Source organism: Notolepis coatsorum (genome assembly GCF_963971535.1).
Source record: "Notolepis coatsorum genome assembly, chromosome: 17".
Taxonomy (NCBI): Eukaryota; Metazoa; Chordata; class Actinopteri; order Aulopiformes; family Paralepididae; genus Notolepis; species Notolepis coatsorum.
The window spans coordinates 21898834-21919929 of record NC_140181.1 but is presented as its reverse complement, the minus strand read 5'-3'; the positions used below and the strand labels follow the sequence as shown (position 1 = coordinate 21919929).

The 21096-nt window shown below is 41.6% G+C and overlaps 1 protein-coding gene across 1 annotated transcript in view; it reads right to left on the bottom strand.

Moving 5' to 3' along the window:
- Positions 1–619: 619 nt before the first annotated feature.
- Positions 620–21096, bottom strand: part of tti1 (TELO2 interacting protein 1) — a 57367-nt gene continuing 36890 nt past the window's right edge. Inside the window, 2 exon segments of the mRNA XM_084333848.1 lie at positions 620–2005; positions 3330–3417. Of these exon segments, the coding sequence (XP_084189974.1) occupies positions 1819–2005; positions 3330–3417 (275 nt within the window). The 3' untranslated portion in view covers positions 620–1818.

Below are 21096 nucleotides of genomic sequence, written 5' to 3'. Positions count from 1 at the left end.
TAGCGTCAGCTAAAGCTATTGCCTGCATGTTATCAACTCGATTCGACTCAGGTAGAGTCGAGAAGGTACCACACGCAGAATTGTCCGTGCGGGCCCCGCAACCTAGTATAGACAGTTCCAACTTCAGTCTGTGAATTACGTTAATCCACCACAGTTTCATAATTACTCAACTGCACTCAATATTTAAATACCAATGTTAGTCTAAATAAATGTAGACAATGTACGTATTAAAAAATAGAATGGATTATGTCCATGAGTGTAATTTTTTTAAATTAAGGCCTGCCTTTTATATAAACCTCTCTCTAATAAAGGCCTGGTGCTCTTTGCAGCTGAGGTAAATACAAGACCCGTCCAATATTAGAGGATTTATGGTGAATGGGAAGCAGGGCGTTGCTGAAAAAGAGCACCCGTGCTCAGCGAACCTACCCTGAGTAAATAAAGGTAGAACAAAAAAACAAACAAAAAAACATGTAAACAACATCATTCATTTTGGACCCGCACATATTTTTTCAATGATAAATTCATTAATCAATCATTTTTGGGAGAAAAGCAATCATTTTATTCTGCACCTTTCTAAAAGCTCTGTGGATGTATCATTTTATTTCAATATTTTTTTTATCATTACTCCACATACAAATGTTATCTATAGCACCGTTAACACATTCCCTGCCACGCAATTTGAGCATCTTATACCATTCTCTGCCAGCACTGTAAGTCTATGGAGATGTTCACCTTCTTTGCAGGGCTATAACTTTTTAAATTGTATTGCTAGTAATTGACATTACTATGGCCCATTCAACATCAATTATCCATCGTTCAGGATGTAGGAACGTTTGACTTTTTCATGCATACATTCATACGAAAATACCGTCTAGAATATAAATATGTTTTTATCGTTTTCTGCAGTAATTCCTAGAACGTGAGATATAGGCATAAACGCATATATAGATGATCAAATGCCGTTTGTTGCCGATCCACGCTATATTAAAAATTTCAACTGTACATGATCCTAAACATTATGACTGATCATGCGCGGATGAACGGAGGGGGGGGGGTCGTTTATAATTCCGTGATCGTCGTTAAATGCTTTATGTAGTATGGGTGATATATTGATCAGAGCAGTTTGCATGGATAATAATAAACAAACAGGCTGAAAGTAACGTCAGCGTCCTCTTACCGTTCCACGATGAGACTGGAGGAAAAAGATCCCACTTATTTGACGGCGATCGCCTAAATCCATTTCCGGTTTGTATAATCATAATACACGGCCAAATCGTATCGATTATTGCGTTATGGCAGCGATCGCTACACAGGACGTGTGTCTACAGTCCCGCAACAATATGCGAGTGGCCGGACGCATTTCGGAGACGCACCGAGATCGACTCGGCCATTTCCGGTTTGGCAACTCGCCGATCATCCACCAGGGGGCAGTATTGAAGCGTTGCAGAGTTGTGCCGGCTCACACTGCATCAGACCAGGCTCCGTGAGGGAAATATGAATAACATGGCGAAAAAATGAAATATGATCTCAATAACGTCGTACGCCGTGGATTGGCAGAATTAGCATGAACTTGAAACACGTTGTACAACGTTTTTGGCGCAGGATGTGTTAAGTACTGAGGCTGCTATTGTGGTTGTGTGTTTTGAAGACTTGTATCAATCTGTGGCTTGTCTTGACCATAATGTCAATCAGGTCCTCAGCGGACTGCCCACTCGGTGTCCACAGCTCAATCAGCTCTACATTTAATTGGTCCTTCCACAGCATCATGTTCATCCGTTCATTGTCCCGTTTGGCTCCCTGACAGTTTATCGTGGGGTTTCAAAGAAGTTCCTCCTCCAAAAGTTTTAGGATGTTATCCGTGAACTCGTCCCTGGGTCGACCGATGCCGCCGAGCCGTACAGGTGGTAGGTTGGCATGTGGAGGGCTGTAGGAGTGGGGACAGTGAAGCTCACTGAGCGTAAACCAGAGGGCATCTGGGTCCACTTGGATCAGATGCCGGAACACACTGTGGGAAAGGGGGGGGGGGGGGGGGGGGGGGGAATCAATTAGCTATTTCTGGCCAATTTCGTTCCATGGGTGAAATCTGTTTCTACCTTTACTTCCAAGTTGAAACTAGCGTGATAAAAAAACATTTAGATTTGGTCATTTAGCTGACGCTTTTATCCAACTCAAGTTCTGTACAACAAGTCAGCAGGAAGGGTACAACTCTGGCAGCTAAGGGCAAGTAACACTGTTCATCAAACAGTGTCGAACTTGAGTGCTACAGATTTGAGTGCATATTAGCATAGTAGGTAATAATATAGGCAAGATTCCTTAGTACCAGAGTGCATACTAGTAAAAGACAGTACAAAGGTTAGTATTATTATAATTATTATTTCATTTCAGATATTGATAGAAGAAGTGTGTTTTTAGTTGACAATGGAAAATTGGGAGGGTTTCAGCTGCCCTAATTGTGGTGGGAAGTTCGTTCCACCATTGTGGAGCAAGGACCGAGAATAGCCGGCTTCTCATTGATGACCCTTTGGAGCTCAGATAGGAGTGGGTCTGAGGCGGCCAGAAGATGTACAAACATATAATGTACTTGCATTATTATTATTATTATTATTATTATTATTATTATTATTATTATTATTATTATTATTATTATTATTATTATTATTATTATTATTATTATTATTATTATTATTATTATTATTATTATTTTATTATTATTATTATTATTTTATTATTATTATTATTATTATTATTATTTATTTTTTTACACCAATCTGTTGTCATATGTAAAATATCCATTTCAATATTTATTTTATTTTCAACAATAGTGATACAGTACAATTCCATAATAAAAATAGAATAATAAAAAATGAAAACCCCAAAACAACAGTAATCGCAATAGCAGCAAAATCAGGTTTACAAGGCAACAGTGAGGGCACATCAATCAATATGAATCAATACATTGATACGCATCAATCAACAGCCAACCAATTCATCTATTAATTGTTTGCTAATGATGTACATGACAACCATCAGTCCATAAAGGTGACAGCCAATGTTAACAGCACCACCATAATCAACTATAATCAACCATCAATTAATGTACCCCCACTGCAAAGTGCCAATATGTACAATTTAGTATTGTTAATGTATCACTTTAGTTTCAACCAGGAGATACAGTAGGTTAGTGTTACGGTCACTTCCGGTTCTGGTAACATAAAAGGTATTTGATTGGTAAGGCGGGTTTCTTCTGCCATAACTGGAGTGGGTGCCACCTACAAAAGTTCTCAGATGACTCCTTAAAATGTTAATAGTATTATCTTTAATACAATTACCTGAGACAGGCCTCCTGCAGTTTGATTGGTTGCCTACAGCTCAGGTAGGGCAGGCAGGCCTCACACACTGCATCCAGCTCGGTCTCACCTGATGGAACACAAACACGAACACGCACACACACACACACACACACACACACACACACACACACACACAGCTCAATGGGTCTCATTCACCAACGGACTTATGACAAAAGATCAGAACAAATTTTGTCGTAGCTCCACTTAAAGGAATACTTATTTACCATCTACCCTGGAGTTAGACAAGAAGATACATACCTTTTTATTCTCTGTGCATGCAGTAGGAGTAGGAAGACGCACACTGTTAGCCTAGCTTAGCGTCAGTCACTGGAAGTAGGTTCCTCCATTAGCCTAGTTCCCAACGTCTTCCTACTCGTACTGCATGCACAGAGAAGAAAAAAGTATGTATCTTCTTGTCTAACGCCAGGGTAGATGGCAAATAAGCTAATTTCCCAAAATGTTGGAGTGTTCCTTTAAGACAATTTCGGGCCGATTTTGGGATTCACAAACGGTCTCTTCTCCTGGATTCACTCTTAGCTAAGAGCAGGATTTAGGAGTGCTGAAGAGCAGTCGTAAGTCGGACAGACTGGTGTGCGTTGTGTTCTTAAAGGGCCCCTATCTTATAAATGGCCTTTTCCAGTGGTTTGCATTGTTTTCTAGCAATGTGGGGTTGTACCAACACCGACTAGATGTGAAATCTCTACCCAGTCCCGTTTCTTCAGTTCAGACAAGAACCTCCCCCACTGAACCAAGCCATTCTGAATTGACTCGCTCGCTGACGTGAATAGCCGCTGATCTGCCACCGACCGCCCACAATCAACTGTGATATGTTGAAAACAGAGCGAGTGGAAATAATGTGGAAGCGGTTTCGACAGCAGACAGCAGAGACCTTCAGCTGTTCAGAACTTCCTCAAAAGTGTTCGACAGCATAGCTCCAGAGTGCTTATAAATCCCAGCTTTCCCCCCCGCGCTGTTTCTATGTGCAGTGAAAACAATGTTTTTAAATAAGCTTTGCAATGCACCCTCGTAACGTTAACGTAACGTTAGCCGCTAGCAGGGGTGTAGCTCCAGATTCTGGGCCCCATGAAATAATGTATTTGTAGGCCCCCAGTGAATGCGAGCGCGCGTAAGCGGACATTTTTTTGGCAATTTTTTTATTGATGAAAACGCATAATATGGTTTATACATTCGGATCAGCAGTTCAGCACCTGCACTGTTGGTGGGTGAGCCTAGTAAAGGATGTCGCATTGCGTTCATCTTCAATGAATGGACCAATGCAATAGTCTACCAAAGCCCCCCCTCTCTCTCTATATATCTCACACACACACACACACACACACACACACACACACACACACACACACACACACACACACACACACACACACACACACACACACACACAACATAGTATCAATGAGAGCATCAATAATACACCTGAGTGATGTCTAGCAAAAAAAAAAAAAAAAAAAAAAATGTTTTTGGGGCCCCCCTCCAGTGCTGGGCCCTTGGAATCATCCTAAGCTACCCCCCCCCCCCAGCTACGCCCCTGGCCGCTAGCTATCCAACCGAGTCATACACACAGAGAAGACAGCAGCTTGGCTGGTTAGAATGGGTGGGAGGGATTCGGGGGGGGGAGCTCTCTCTCTCGTATCTGCTAGTGCAGGTGGGTGACTGTCAATCAAAGCACATTGCGAGTATGGGCGGAGCCCAGCCAAAAACAGCTTGGAGTCTGGAAGGGCAGAAAGTGGTCCACCAAAACTACTTGATTAAAAATACATAACAATGAATTTGATTGAAAAAAAACCTTACAAATGTGTTCCATAAACTCACAGGAATTGTGTAAAATTGCCCAAATTGTGAAAAATAAAGCAAAATATGGGACCTTTAACACATTGGACACCAGCAGCAGGGGGCGCTGATCCCCCTTCAGCACCAGGTCTTTATTCAATGGATAGTTTTAGAATGCCAAACTTGCATTCTACAGTATGACTACTATAGGGCAGCACATACAGTATCTGCGATCTCCTAATAAAACAAGTCATTAGAATAATATAAGCATACTGTTCATTCATTACGCATGTAGGCTATACAGTGTGTGTGATTGATTGATTGAAAACTTTATTAACAGATGGGTACAATACAGTACGGCTTAATACATACAATTGTTAAGGGGATGCAGACCACAGAAAGACTTTCGTCTTGTTTACATCAGGTTGGAAATTTAAGTGGGTCAGTTTCGAATTGCAGCCTCCCGTAGGTGCCAATTGCGAAACGTGTTTAGTCCCTTGTTTGAGCCGAATCTGGGTTGAACATGATTTGTGGAACTCCCTCTGGTGTTGTGGTCGTGGTATGCACTGACCTTTGGGAAGTATTTCGACATGTACATGGGTACCTTAGTGGTGTAGTGTATCTTGTAGACCAGGCCCATTGCAAGTTGCTGTACTCTGTCGTCTACTCTAAGCCATCCTAGGTTGTCAAAATGGGAAGGGGTGAGGTGGGTTCTAGGAGTAAGTACAAGCAGTAGTCTGACCAGTTTGTTTTGTGATGTTTGTAATCTTGTTTTTAGTGCCTTTGAGGTGCTTTGGTACCATAAGGTGCAAGCATAGTCGTAGTACCCTTGAGTGCTCCTGCTCCTCTTCAGGGTATTCTTGTTTACCAGAGAGGAGATCCGGTACAAGAATCTTGTTCGTTGGTTGACTTTTTTGATTACATTGGTTGCCATTTTGTCACAAGAAAGATTTGCCTCTAGGATGAAACCCAGGTATGTAATTTCATCTTTCCTTGTGACAATATTGTCACCCACTGTAACTGAGAAGCCGTCGGTCTTGCTGAGTTTGTTATTTGATCCAAAGAGAATACTCTGTTTTACCCAGGTGTAATGATAGTTTGTTATCAGCGAGTCAGGTGCAGATTCTGCCGAGTTCAGAGCTGAGGGCTTTTTCAACCTGTAACTTGTCCTTGTCAGAGACCAGCAGGGCTGAGTCATCCGCGAACAGGAACAAGTTGCAGTCACAAGCTTATGACATGTCATTTGGTAAACAAACGTAGTGCTGAAAATATACACCTTGACTGCTGTTTTGATAGGGTTAGGGTCTTTACTCTTGGCTACATTTGGAGACAAATAAGGGCAGTTGGGCTTAACTCTGCCTGCCACGCTGTTTTTCCATCTGGCGTCAGTGTTTTTTGACCATTTTCACGATGTTTGCAGACCCATCGTATATTCTATATTATAGCTATGGAGACAATAGTATGGCTCATTTGAAAGGAAATATGTATACTCCAACAGGGAAAAAAGCGTTTAGTTCTACATACCTTCGTTTCTGCACTATCCCATGCTAAAAATCGTCCCGTTTCAAAATAATCCAGTTCCGTTTCCTGGAACGCAAGATATGATGTGTTTTGTGCGCATATGCGCATGGGGGGGGGGGGGGGTCCCGGAATCGTTTTCTGACGCTGGGAACATTACAAAGGCAAAGGCAAAAAAAGAAAAAAAAGCAAAAAAAAAAAAATTAATAAAAAAAAAGATTTTTTATTTTTTTTTCGGTTTCTCACTTGATTCGATACTCGGTATTACCGACGTGTTTCGGTTCGGTACCTCAAAAGTACCGAATTCGGTACCCATCCCTAACTGCCACCTATCGGGATTCGATTGTCATTTCAATTCCAATTCACACAGAGCTCACACAAGAAGTTCCAGCGGACTGTTTAGAATAATAATAATAATAATATATATATATATTTTTTTTTATTATGTAAACGAGTATTTACGTTTTTGGCGTTCAATGAGTTAAGGGGTTAAATGCATAATGCAATGCAAATTAGCGGTGTGGGTAAAATGTTCAGGTCATCAGGAAAGCGGTAGGGACATGTCCTCACCATCCCTACCATGAATCACACCCATGATGAGGAGGAAGAGGAAAAGGAAAAAGGGGGGGGGGGTTAATGTCTAGATGTGGCAGTTTGAGCAGAAACTGCTGAGACGGCAGGAGGGATTTCACAATGACCAGGTTTCTATCACTAGATTCACATCATCCATCCTCTCTCTCATACCCCTCTCTCTCTCGCTCTCTCATACCCTCACTCTTTCTCTCATACCCCCCCCCCCCCCCCCTCTCTCATACCCCTGGATCCATGGATCTTGTGAAGAAGTCACCGTGGAACAGTACATTTCTCTCTCAGTTCAACCCATACTGTGTATCACACACTATAGCTCCTGTTAGCAGCCACAAAACTAATCTACTGTAACTATAAAGGAAGGAATCTATCTGTCTGCGTGCGTGTCTGCGTATATATATATATTTTTTTGTATAAGGAAGTTGCATTGTTCATTTCAATACCTGTACAGTACAGTAGTCCACACACACGCACACATGTGCATTCAGTTAAGTTGGAATATGACTGTAATACAAACAGTTCAGTTTGTCAGGTACATGCAACACAGATTACAGTGTTTACATCTGTCTGCTTGAGAAAATACCATGTTCTGCAATAAAAATTATTGAATTGAGATGAACAGACTAAACTTTATTTTATTAGATAAAACATGTTGACAACGTTTTACTTTGCAGTTGAAAAAAGGTAATAAATAAAATGTGATAAAAAAATAAAAACTTCGCAGTACAGCGTATCGCGATATATTTAGTATCGCGATGCTATCGTATCGTGACGCAAGTATCGCGATAGTATCGTATCGTGACGTCTCTGGCGATTCCCACCCCTAATGCTCAGGTTGAGCTGGTGGAGTGATAAGGGACCAAATCGAATTGGAAATGCAGACAAATTTCACAGGATCACAGGACACAGGACAATGACACAATACGATTACAGTGACATCTCTTATATTTTACCCTCCTTGCAGAGCACCAGGAAGTTGTTCCGATACCGATACCAGTATCGGAAATGCCACCGATACTGCCTAAAATGCTGGTATCGGTATCGGCGAGTACACGTAAATTCTAGCCTCCGATCCCATGACGTCATTTATCTCCTGCGGAGAGTGAGGATTATAAAATGAACGTGTTTTAAAGTGTGATGCTGTTTGTCTTTTTAACAGCAGATACACTTTCTTAAATTCCATTGACCCTGACAGTGCGGTGTGACGGGGAGCTCGGACGAGATGTGTTTTGCTTGCTGGTGTTATGATAGCATTAGCTGAAAAGCTAGCTAGTTGGAACAACATCCGCTTTAACGTAACTTACATCAAATCAGATGATCGCCTGTCCTTTCTCCAGGACCTGACACTGTCCGTCTATCAACAATAATGCACCCACGGTGAATCGTATTTAAGTCAAGTAGCTACTGACTAGCCGCGTTAGCTGACTAACGTTATCAAATGGCAATGCGGGGAAGACGAGCTAGGTCAGCTAGCTTAGCATGATAACGGTACCGTGGCTAAGGTTGGTGCTATTCATAATCCAGCCATAATGGCTGCAGACCTGCAAGCAAAGTACAGCAAGTTCCAAGTGCCAAAGGATAAGAGTCTGAGGCGGAGTCTCAAAAGATAATGTTGAATATTTATTTTGCATCGAAAATCACAACATCAACGTTAATACTAGCCAGAGCCTCTGCTACTAACAGACTGGGTAGCGAGTGCAACACCGTCTAACGTGCGGATCATTGGAGTAGGGTATATCTGCAGTGCCGCAGCCCCATACCATACTCATTGATTAATGATACTAATACTAATCTATACAATCACCTGTTGTTGAATAAATAGCATTACTTTCTAGTTATTACTAAAAACAGTATATTTAAAACCGTATCTGTTTTAAAAAAGGTATAATTTATATATATATCTTTTTTTATTTTTATTTTTTTAAATGTATGCACTGGTATCGGACCAGTATCGGTATCGGCCGATACCCAAAGCTTAGGTATCGGAATCGGATCGGGAAGGAAAAAATGGTATCGGAACATCTCAGGAAGTGACCTCTATGGCGGAGAGATACTGAACAGCACAGTGTTCAATTCACCAATAGGATCGTCTGAGTGTGTGTAGGCAATAAGGCTAGGGCATTAGATCTCCAAAATCCTGAACTCGCCCCTTTCGTTTAAGCTGACCTCTGTGGTCACAGACTCGCCGCCCATATCCTCCCCTTCTCGCTCTACTAACTGGACCCCCCCCTCCCTCCTCCCCTCACTGTGATTACCTCATTTCCTGTCTCCGCTTCAACCTCTGTCTTCCCTTTATCATGTTATATACCCACTCGCTCTCTTTTCTCCCTGGCTCTGACTGTACCTGTCATAACCATGGCAACTCCAGTACTATACCGAAACTGCTCCCCTCCCAACACACAACTAAACACCCACACTCTCTCCTCCCTCTTACACCCTTTATTCTCCTCCCATCTCTCTCTCTCCTTCAGCGCCCAACAGACGTATACCAGTTCTCTAAGCCCCTATCTGGGCATCCATTCAAGGCTCATTTCAAAAGCATAAGCCTTTATTTCCCTGCTAACTTGAGGTCTGTCTGCATCTCTCTCTCTCTCTCTCTATCTCTCTCCCTCTCTCTCTCTCTCCCTCTCTCTCTCTCTCTCCCTCTCTCCCTCTCTCTCTCTCTCTCTCTCTCTCGCTCTCTCTCTCTCGCTCTCTCTCTCTCGCTCTCTCTCTCGATTCAACCAAGAGCTGTTCACTGTGTGTCAGAGTGAAATCACCAGGGAATATTTCAGAATTAAAGGACCACACCGTAATCCAAATCTAAATTAACAGGTAGGTCCACGACAAACAAACAAGAAATAAATACATATTTAAGCATCGCAACAGGAAATAAACATTTAGTCAAGCTGTCTTCCTAGTGGCACACATCAAACATTCCACTGAAACCATGCAAGTTTCGGATTTAAAACGAGTTAAGTTACAGTAAAGCTTATTGTCCATTGACAGATGAAACTATTAGAGAATATGGGGAATGTATATACGCCATATTAAAAATAAGAAAATCCCAGATAGGGACTTTAAATGGGATTATTTAGCTATGGTTTTTCATGCCCTTGCTTCTCTCCTTTGCGGTGGCTTAGCTGCAGCCTGCATTCTTGGAAGCGAGGCAGGGGGTGGAAAGCAGAAAAAGAAGAAAATACATTAAGAGGTCCAAGGTGCTGGTGAATTCTGTGGTGAAGAAATAAATTAATAAAAACTGGGAGTTGAAGCATGTATGCTCAGGGTCTCTCTCTCACTCTCCATTTCTCTTCTTCTCTCTCTATTTTGTTATATACTCTCTCTGCATCTCTGTTCTCCTATCTATTGTTATATACTCTCTCTATTCTGTTATATACTCTCTCCATTTCTGTTATATACTCTCCATTCTCTGTTATATACTCTCTCTATTCTGTTATATACTCTCTCCATTTCTGTTATATACTCTCTATTATCTGTTATATACTATATTCTCTGTAATATACTCTCTATTCTCTGTTATATACTCTCTATTCTCTCTGTTATATACTCTCTATTCTCTGTTATATACTCTATTCTCTGTAATATACTCTCTATTCTCTGTAATATACTCTCTATTCTCTGCAATATACTCTCTATTCTCTGTAATATACTCTCTCTATTATCTCTGTTATACTCTCTATTCTGTTATACAGTATACTCTCTATTCTCTATTATATTACTCTCTGCATCTCATTACACTTAATTACAATTCAATTACACCATCTCTCCTACACCTTTCACATTTTCTCCCTCCCTCTTGCTCTCACGCTTTCATTATTGCTCTCTCTTTTCCACTCTCTACTCCTCTACTCCCCCCCTCTCTCCCATTCTCCTCCCTCTCTCTTTGATTTCTCTCTTGTTTTCAAACTATTTATTCTATCGTCAGTGAACTAGTAAATAAGACAGTAGGTACATGTGGTTTATTTAAAGGGGAACTATCTTATAAATGGCCTTTTTCAGTGTTTAGCATTGCAAGTTCCTAGCTATGTGGACTTATATTAATAGGATCTATGTCTCTAATTCTCATATTGGCGCATTCTTCCAATTCTCCTCTCACAATATTCACCCTCACTGAACTGAGTCATCTGAAAATGTGCATATCTGTGATGTCAGAGATTTCTCAGCTGCATAATAACGTGGCAGTTGATGTGGCAGTTGGCGCCAGGCCACACAGTGGTTGGAGCCCAGCCTCAAAACGGCTTAAGATCTTGAGGTAGAAAAATGCTGTTTTTGAGTACTTGATTAGAAATACAAAACAATGCATTTTTTTGGAAAAAATACTTACAGACTCACAGGAATTGTGTAAAAGTGCCCAAATAGTGAAAGAAATAGTAAAATAGTTCCCCTTTAACAGTATCACAAGTTTGCTGCAGTGCCCCCCCCCCCCCCGGCAACACACAAATACTGACTAAAAAAGAAGAAGCTGGTCACACAACATACACAGTTTCCTAAAAGTAGCATTCCCATAACATTTGCCAGCCAGTTACCGCAGTCTGTACAAATACAGTACAGAGGAGACCAATCTGGACGGTGAAGCCGAAAGAAGACCATCTCATCTAAACTAGATGAACTGAAGACGTTCGTACCAAACCGGACACGATGAGCGCTAAAGTGAGGTACGACCACCATGGAGAGTGGGAGGAGAGGGTCGTGGACATCTACGTCACCGCGGACAGCCTGAGGGTTTATGAAGAGGTGAGGGAGACCATCACACCACAGGCCGAAGCAGGGGCTCAGCAGCTGGAACCCGTTGCTCCGGCGAGGAGACCCTTCCGAATTGCTTCAGTGTGTCTGGGGCTGCTGTGTGTTCTCCTACTGGCCGGCACCGTAGGCTTGGGGATCCAGTACAACAGACTTGCTGAAAAGTCGGCCCTGCTGCGTCACAACAACGTGTCCTGTTTCAACAGCTGGAGGACGTTTGAAGGCAGCTACTACCACGTCTCCCATGTTAAGGGAACCTGGGATGAGAGCAGGCAGGACTGTCTATCAAGCGGAGCAGATCTGGTGATCATAAACAACGAAGGAGAATCACAATTTATTAAGAAGCTCAAGGAACAGTGTTGGATTGGTCTGTCGGACAGCGCGGCTGAGGGGACCTGGAGATGGGTGGATGGGACGACTCTATCGGAGGAGAAGTACTGTAACTGGAGGAACGCTGAGCCTAATGGAGATATGAAAAATAACTGTGTTGAACAGGGAGCTGGTGAACCTTCTAGCACGTTTGGCTGGAATGATGGAAACTGCGAAGATAAACTCTTTTGGGTTTGCGAGAAAAATACTGTTGACTGATGAAATAAGTGTGTGTATATGTCACTGTTTGATGACTACTGAGTCTACCTTTAAATGAGCCATAAATAATATCCCCCTCAAGGGAATTATAGGTGTATGCAATGCTGTCTAATCTGAGCCTATGTCTAATTTGAGCCTACAATTTGAAACGCATCTAAAAATATAAAGCAATAGATCATAAATACCTTTGGCCGTTAAAACATATTGTCGTTGTCATATAAAACAACATCTACATACTTAAAATGTTAATAAGGCCATTGAACTATATTGAATGTATGTAGAGAATGCATAGTACTGTATGTCGAGAATGTATGGTACTGTATGTCGAGAATGTATAGTACTTTATGTCGAGAATGTACATGTATAGTACTGTATGTCGAGAATGTATCAAAGTCAAAAGTCAAAGTCAAAGTTATGTTTATTGTCATTTTTTCCATTGACATGGAAGCACGAGATATAGTACTCAGGTCTCGGTTATAGCCATTAGATACTGAATATACTAAATAAATAAATACTGAGCCTCATGACAGAAATACAAACTGATTCAATAAAAATCCAGTAAAAACTAATCATTAACTCAATCAGCGCCAGACCCGAGGAAAGTCGGGTTAACTCGCCAACCGTTCAGCGCCAGACCCGAGTATAGTCGGGTTTTTATCGTTATTTCTTTTATTCTATATTTTTATTCATTTATCTCACATGGACCTCGGGGTTACCATAGGGAACCACTCTGAGATCGCTAGAGTGCAATACCGGCCGCATCCGGGTAGGTGGCAGTATCGCCCACCCTTCGAAACCTTTTTTTCACACCCGGTGTTACGTTTAATTCACTCCGGGCGCAGTTTTTTTGGTCAGGCGAGTCTTGTGGTTCACTTGATGACATTGAAATGCATCCAATGCCCCCGATGCATGTGTTGTGGTGGATTATGTTGGCGACACGATAGACACCAATACTGGAAATCGCGATCAGACAATTGGAATATTTTTTTTGGGGTACCTCCTAGTGAAGGTAAGGACTATATGACTATCAATCCTGCTTTGATCCAACCATGATTTGACATAGATCGCAACGACCATGTGTAACGTACTCCAGAACATATGCCGTTGGTGACGATCAAAGCATCAAAAAACGACCCCCCCCCCCCCCCCCCCCCCATGCATTCATGATGAAACATAATACCTATTACCGTAATTCCTCTAATAGTAACCCCGGCTTGTATTTTTTCAACTGTAGCGGATACCAGGCTTGTATTAGGAGGAGGCATGTATAAGAGAGAGGCCTATATTTCTAATTTTCAAACAGATCATAATGAATAAATCAACATTTTGTGTCAGTTTGAACCCAGTAAAATGTACTGGGTTCATTTATTGAAACCAAGTACTGTATGAAATACGGTAGTAAACAGTGCAATTACAGGTGGTCAAAAGTTAAATAAAGTAAAATAGTGCAATCACAATACTGGTATAATAATAATAATAATAACTTCGTTTTATGCAATTCTGAGGTAGGCTTACTCTCTTGGTAAACATTAACACCATACCATTATATGGTATTTACTGCACAGCCAGGCCAGCATATAACAACAATAACAAAATATATTGCCTATGGTAAATCCGTTGAGGGAAATACCGTAATTCCTCTAATATACATGAAACCCGGCTTGTATTAGGAGGCCGGCTTATAATTGCTTAGCTCAACAGCGCACCCGGTCATTAATAGAGACCCGGTTTTTAATTGAATACCGGTTACTATTAGAGGAATTACGGTATATACATTTGATTTGGAAATAGTAGCGTGTCCAGGCGAGCAACGCCAACGATTTTAGTAAAATTCACGTTTTTTGCTCCATAGCGCCGTTTTCTGGAATTAACCAGGATCACGCTGAAACTATACTTATATTCACCACGGTAGAACACGCAAACGTATACATGAACAAATGTATTCTTTTTCACATATTGAACGATGGATAGTACTATGGCTCATAGTCAAATGAGCCATAGTATTGTATCCATAGCTATAATATAGAATATAGATATAGCCCTGCAAACACCGCCACGCATTCCTATCTCTTAGAGCGGTGGCACAGTAGGAACAAAGATGCTCTAGGCCCGCGGCGCTGAATGAGTTAATAAAAACCATCAATAAAAACATTGAATTCATCATCATCATCATTTATTTATTCGTACATGGAATTACCACAGTCCAACAGTAGATATTCATATAATTCACCAAAAATACCATGGCCGAAAGGAACAGGAAGAAGAAAAAATCTTATATATACCTGCCCCTACACACACACAACACACCGAATTGATTCAATAGCAAACTAATCCATTTAAATAAAAACCTAGTCTAATTCAGTAAAAACTGATTTAATTCAATAAGACTAATATGATTCACTGATTAAAAGATTAAAAGAGATAGGTGCCATAAAGTGCTACAGTGCAGTGTGCAGAGGCATGGCAGTGATGAGCTGCGATGAACTGTTCAGTAGTCTCACAGCATCCGGGAAGAAGCTCTTCTTCAGCCTGGTGGTTCTTGCCCGGATGCTGCGCAGCCTCCTGCCTGAAGGGAGGGGGGTCAACAGTCCTATAGGGGGGTATAGTACTGTATGTAGAGGAGAATGTACATGTATAGTACTGTATGTCGAGAATGTATAGTACTTTATGTAGAGAATGTACATGTATAGTATTGTATGTTGAGAATGTATAGTACTTTATGTCGAAAATGTATAGTAGTTTATGTCGAGAATGTATAGTACTTTATGTCGAAAATGTATAGTAGTTTATGTCGAGAATGTATAGTACTTTATGTAGAGAATGTACATGTATAGTATTGTATGTTGAGAATGTATAGTACTGTATGTAGAGAATGTATATTACTGTATGTTCAGCATCGACGGGGCACCGGTTGAGAGAGTCAACAGCTTTAAGTACCTCGGAGCCTACATATCCGAGGATTTGACATGGACCACACACATTGACAGTGTTGTGAAGAAGGCACGACAACGCCTCTACTTCCTCAGGCGCCTAAGGAAGTTCCAAGTCAGTCAGAAGATCCTTAAGAACTTCTACTCATGTACAATAGAGAGCATCTTGACCGGCAACATCACCTCCTGGTTTGGGAATAGCACTGCACAAGACCGAAGCAGACTACAAAGAGTGACACGTTCAGCCGAACGCACAATTGGAGGGGGGCTCCCCACCCTCCAGAACATTTACAACAAGCGTTGCAAGGGCAAGGCGAAGAGAATCATTAAAGACTCCAGTCACCCGAACAACTGCCTCTTTGAACTGCTGCGGTCAGGCAAGCGATACCGGAGTCTCAAGGCGAGCACAGAAAGACTCAGAAGAAGCTTCTATCCCCAGGCCATCAGGCTGCTAAACGAACAATGAATGAACACTACACAACAACAACCACCAAACGCACATAGCACACACATCCACACGCACACACTCACTTTAAACAAACACACTGTAGCACCCACTCCACACACTTTATAGCACACACCCACTTTAAACAAACACACTGTAGCACCCACTCCCCACACTTTATATTTATTGATGAAGGATTGCACTACAACTCGTACACCTTACTGTAAATTGTACCTAAATTGTACCTCATCCCATTTCTGCTTTGCACTAGATAGTACTGTACATTAGTACACTGCATAGTATTGTATATTATATGGTAACTCAGAACATTGTACATATGTCTATACCGAACACTGTGACCTCATTTTCTACTTCTAAATTACATGCTATACTATGTTATTTGATACTATCTTGTCTAGCACAGTCTCTGGAGCGTAACAGTAAGAAGCATTTTGTATGAAAGTATTCTGTACTTCTGTATGACAACTATTAAAGAAACTTGAAACTTGAACTTGAAACTATGTAGAGAACACTGTTCATGTACAGGCTGCTGTCTAATTGATTCTAGGGAACCAGTGACACCAAGACACATTCCTGTAGATGTATTGTACTTGAAGAATCAACATGATTCTGATACAATAGGTGCATTAGAAGTTGAGTTCATTTAAATGACTAAAATAAAATAAAAGCAATGAAGCAGACCAGTGTTTGCCTCAATCTCTTTCTCGTGGGGTAGAAAATAATTTGACAAAAACAACATTCAGACCGTGTGAAATTAATGTTACAACGTAACGTGTCAGAAGTCGAAGAAAAGCTATCTGTTTTTTTTGTGCTGTATCTGAATAATTTCTGTTCAGTGAGTACAAACAAATGGTTTTTTGAGTTTGTATCGGCCAATACTTGGACGTTCAGCTCTCAGAATTGGCATCACCAGTGAACAAGTGGTTATCAGTGCATCCCTGATAAGAGGTTCTCTGGAAACATGACACCTTCCATCTCGCTGGATACACTTAGCAGTAACCCAAACCTATTAAGCATTTATGAAGTAAATAGCGTTATAGAGCATTTAAATGGCCATGAGGGTGCTTAACCTGATAATAAATGCTTACTAGGATAGTTAAATAAATACCGGTATGTATAAACACAAAAGTAAATAAATAAACTATTCAAAAATGTAGTTTTTGTAATTGATTATAAAATCAGAGTTCCACAAAGAGTGATCAACTAGGAACATTTGATGTACGCCACAAAATAAGTGATTCTTATTCAGTGAAGGTTATGTTCAGTTAAACGTTGAACAAAGACAGGGGAGTTTGTGCAACCATAACTTCCTCTACGAGAAATACGTTTCCCTATGTCTGCGGTGATCTTTACTAAGAAACACTGTCAGCGTATGCATGTCATGTCACAGTGGCTTCCGGTTCCCTATATATACCATTGTTTAGGGAAAGCCCTGTAATAATATGATCAATCTGCTCCTTTGTGACCAACGTGACATGGGTGTATTAAGTGTTTTGCCTTCATGGACACCTGTAAATCTACTGCATTTGGCCTGTAGCATACCTTTTATTTTTGTTGTGTTGAAGACATGTGTGAAAATACACGCATCGCAAATCTCAACATGTGCCCGACAGAATACAAACGACGGAAGACAAAGCAGAGTCCAGATGCTGTGTGTTCATCAACACCACAAGTGTGATCGTTTGAGCTACTGTACATGTTCTTCGCCAAGTCTTATGAAGAGCGTGTAGCTCGAAACTTGCAGCAGATATTCCCTCTTTGTTCTACATTACAGTATGAAGAGCAGATATTCCCTCTTTGTTCTACATTACATCATGAGGAGCAGATATTCCCTCTTTGTTCTACATTACATCATGAAGAGCAGATATTCCCTCTTTGTTCTACATTACATCATGAAGAGCAGATATTCCCTCTTTGTTCTACATTACATCATGAAGAGCAGATATTCCCTCTTTGTTCTACATTACATCATGAGGAGCAGATATTCCCTCTTTGTTCTACATTACATCATGAAGAGCAGATATTCCCTCTTTGTTCTACATTACATCATGAGGAGCAGATATTACCTCTTTGTGCTACATTACAGTATGAAGAGCAGATATTCCCTCTTTGTTCTACATTACATCATGAAGAGCAGATATTACCTCTTTGTTCTACATTACAGTATGAAGAGCAGATATTACCTCTTTGTTCTACATTACATCATGAAGAGCAGATATTACCTCTTTGTTCTACATTACATCATGAAGAGCAGATATTACCTCTTTGTGCTACATTACAGTATGAAGAGCAGATATTCCCTCTTTGTTCTACATTACATCATGAGGAGTAAATATTCCCTCTTTGTTCTACATTACATCATGAGGAGTAAATATTCCCTCTTTGTTCTACATTACATCATGAGGAGCAGATATTCCCTCTTTGTTCTACATTACATCATGAGGAGCAGATATTCCCTCTTTGTTCTACATTACATCATGAGGAGCAGATATTCCCTCTTTGTTCTACATTACATCATGAAGAGCAGATATTCCCTCTTTGTTCTACATTACATCATGAGGAGCAGATATTCCCCCTTTGTTCTACATTACCGGTACATTATGCCATTTGGTGGATGCTTTCATCCTAAGCATCTTACTGTACCAAGTGTATACATTTGTATCATGGATGGGCCCGGTGGGAATGGAACCCCTACCTCTGGCTGTGTTGGTGCCATGTTGTACCCACTGAGCTACAGGGTGGTATACTCTGAGACATCATACCTACAGAAAAGAGACTCTCAACTACACTACTGCACTCAACATGTTTTCACGCAATCTAGGAAACCCATCGTTTGCCCCCCCCCCCCCACCATGTATATTCTATTCATATTTCCTGTATTGAAATAGTTGAGTATATAGAATTATACTCATGAAACTGTGGGTTTCTGCCATTGGTTTTCACGAGGACACAGGGTTGGGGGAATTGAGATGCACAGACACCTCTCAATGCAGTCTGTGGGGGAATATGAAAGTGGCTTCTAGTGTGATACAAGCCTGACCTCTAGTGGCAAAGAAAGATAAACTTTCTTCATTTACAGTATGCTTGCAGGATGCTGACTGTATTCAGAAATATCCTCTGCATCAGAAATGTCGCCTGGATGTAAAAATCTGGGGCTGCTCCGTAGACAATAAATGAGGCACTGGCTTTGTGGAGCCATAAAATGTCAAGTTGAATTCTCGCACCCAAATGAGGTTTATATCCTAGTAATGCTATGAGGTCTGAACTCGAATTTAAAACTAATTTGGGTGTAAGAGCTCACATTTTATGGCCTCACAAAGTCAGAGCCCCATTTATTGTCTATTCAGCAGCCCCGTCCTGGGCCACAGGAAGAACACATATGTGTCCACTTTAATTTGGCACCATGATGCTTGTGTCTGTATGTCTGTGGGCTTCCCCCTTTTAGTCAATTAATCAGTCGGTTTGGTCGACCAAGACTTTGTTAGTCAATTAGTGGATTTGTATGCTTTCTTTTTTCTTCAATGATGCTGAATGAGATATTTTCTGAAGATGATGGAAGATCTCTGGTAAGCATGAGGTTCAAAGAGGTCCTTCTGCATGGCTGCATGTGGGAAACACAACTTTACAGATGTGTCGATTGAACCAACAAATGGATTCGCTGACAAAATCTGTGACTATTAATTAGTCTGACTAATGGTGCCGTTCAACCACTTCCAGCCAAGTCTAGCATCACGGCTGCATTCAATGAATGTGTATGCAGTACCTTGTGCATACCTCAAGGCTGCATACGTTCCTCTACATTTCATTACAATGTATTTAATGTGGCCGTGCTGCTAGGCTTGGCTGGGGTCGGTGGAATGCACCCTAACGCCAGGGACAAACAGGACCCCAAAGTGCCGTGAAGTGTAATTCTCGGGAGCCTGGCTATTCACACCAAAAAAGCAGGATCCTGGCTGTTCACACCAGAAGAACAGGAGCCTGGTTGTTCACACCAGAAGAGCAGCAGCCTGGCTGTTCACACCAGAAGAGCAGGAGCCTGGCTGTTCACACCAGAAGAGCAGGAGCCTGGCTGTTCACACCAGAAGAGCAGCAGCCTGGCTGTTCACACCAGAAGAGCAGCAGCCTGGCTGTTCACACCAGAAGAGCAGGAGCCTGGCTGTTCACACCAGAAGAGCAGGAGCCTGGCTGTTCACACCAGAAGAGCAGGAGCCTGGCTGTTCACACCAGAAGAGCAGGAGCCTGGCTGTTCACACCAGAAGAGCAGGAGCCTGGCTGTTCACACCAGAAGAGCAGGAGCCTGGCTGTTCACACCAGAAGAGCAGGAGCCTGGCTGTTCACACCAGAAGCCATTTCTCTGCCACAGTGTGTCCAGTATGAACAGTCCAATCGCTTAACACTTTGACTGTCACCGACTTTCCCCATCTCTACAGCGCTATTGACCATTTTAGCGATGTTTACAGACCCAACGTGTGTTCTGTATTATAGCTATGGAGACAATAGTATGGCTCATTTGACAGGCATTGTTCATAGTCCATTACTGACTAATTAGTTCATTTCTACACACTGTAGCTTGTAGTTTATTACACGCTAAACATCGCCAATTTCCAAAATAATCCAGTCTTTTTCCATAGATTGCGAGATCTGACGCGTTATATGCAATAAGCCCAAATCGTTCTGGTTGATCGCCTGTTACTAGTGATGTGACGTTTGAAGCGAGGCATCGATGCTTGTGTCGAGTAATCCAGGCATATTTAAGTGGAGCGTGTATCGAGGCGTGTATCAGGTGACGTATGTGATGACGTCCGAAGCCTCGGTCCGGGTCACTGATTCAGGAAATGGCTTCGGGGTTGGTGCGCAACACAATGTGTCGACATAGGAATTCATTACGAGTTTCTTTGCGTTGGAGAATCCCGTGGAATACTGGGAAAGACAAATAAATGTGTATCCTAATAATCCCAACATATATATAACAGATGGTAGCGCGAGGCACTGTCAGTCACGATGGACTTCAAGCGTTGTGAAGTGACTGGCGAGTAGCGGTACTGCGAGTTAAACTCACTCCACTTAAAAAGACACACTTTACACGTCATTAAGTGTGAATTCACCTTGGTGTAGCGGTCTGTGC